The sequence below is a fragment of the Galeopterus variegatus genome, unplaced genomic scaffold, assembly GCF_000696425.1.
Source record: "Galeopterus variegatus unplaced genomic scaffold, G_variegatus-3.0.2 Scaffold55181, whole genome shotgun sequence".
Taxonomy (NCBI): Eukaryota; Metazoa; Chordata; class Mammalia; order Dermoptera; family Cynocephalidae; genus Galeopterus; species Galeopterus variegatus.
In genome coordinates this window covers 1-733 of record NW_007781292.1, presented here as the reverse complement: position 1 = coordinate 733, position 733 = coordinate 1, and the positions used below count along the sequence as shown (strand labels likewise).

At 37.9% G+C, this 733-nt stretch overlaps 1 protein-coding gene across 1 annotated transcript in view; it reads right to left on the bottom strand.

The window, feature by feature from the left end:
• LOC103584424 (ubiquitin carboxyl-terminal hydrolase 34-like) overlaps positions 1-213 on the bottom strand; it is a gene marked incomplete at both ends in the record, with an annotated part of 1,957 nt that extends 1,744 nt beyond the window's left edge. The window contains one exon of the mRNA XM_008565438.1: positions 83-213. Coding sequence (XP_008563660.1) covers positions 83-213 — 131 coding nt within the window. The remainder of the gene's footprint in view (positions 1-82) is intronic.
• Positions 214-733: the final 520 nt, after the last annotated feature.

Genomic DNA, 733 nt, shown 5'->3' with positions numbered 1-733 from the left:
TACATTTGTATCACCAGTTCAAATGGTAAACATGGCAGTAACTCCAAAGTCCCTTTAAAAAGAGGAAAAACTATTTTCATACCTCTGTGTCTGAAAGTCGCTGCTGTACATGTTTGGTTCTATTAATAAGCTGCTCGTCCATTTCAATGTCACTGCCTCCACTTTGATGTGTATCACTGTTATCACTGCTTTGAGGACTATTTGCAGGTGACCCTATATATAATACATTATTTATTCTTACTTCTAATTTGTATTATTATGAATCTAACAGAATAACATCATCCTTTTATTCCTTAAGCTATTTACAAAAGCTTCATGCTAAGTAGCCAAAAGTATAATCAATCTCTAAATATGTTGACATTTGTCAATTATTTCTAAAGAGTATATACATGATTTCAATTAAGTCAAGATACTAATGATTTTAAGCAAAATGAGCAAGATGGATATCTGAAGGTTTACATCTCTTCTCAAAATGAACTTTAAGACTCTGATACAAATATACTATTATATAAAACCAATTAACTCTACAAGATGGTAAAAACAAAACTGTAAGTCATATTGCCATGCATTTTTAAGACTCAACTTACGGGCCGAGCCCGTGGCACACTCGGGAGAGTGCAGCGCTGGGAGCACAGCGACGCTCCTGCCGCAGGTTTGGATCCTATATGGGAGTGGCCAGTGCGCTCACTGGCTGAGCGCGGTGCGGGCAACACCACACCAAGGGTTGCGATCC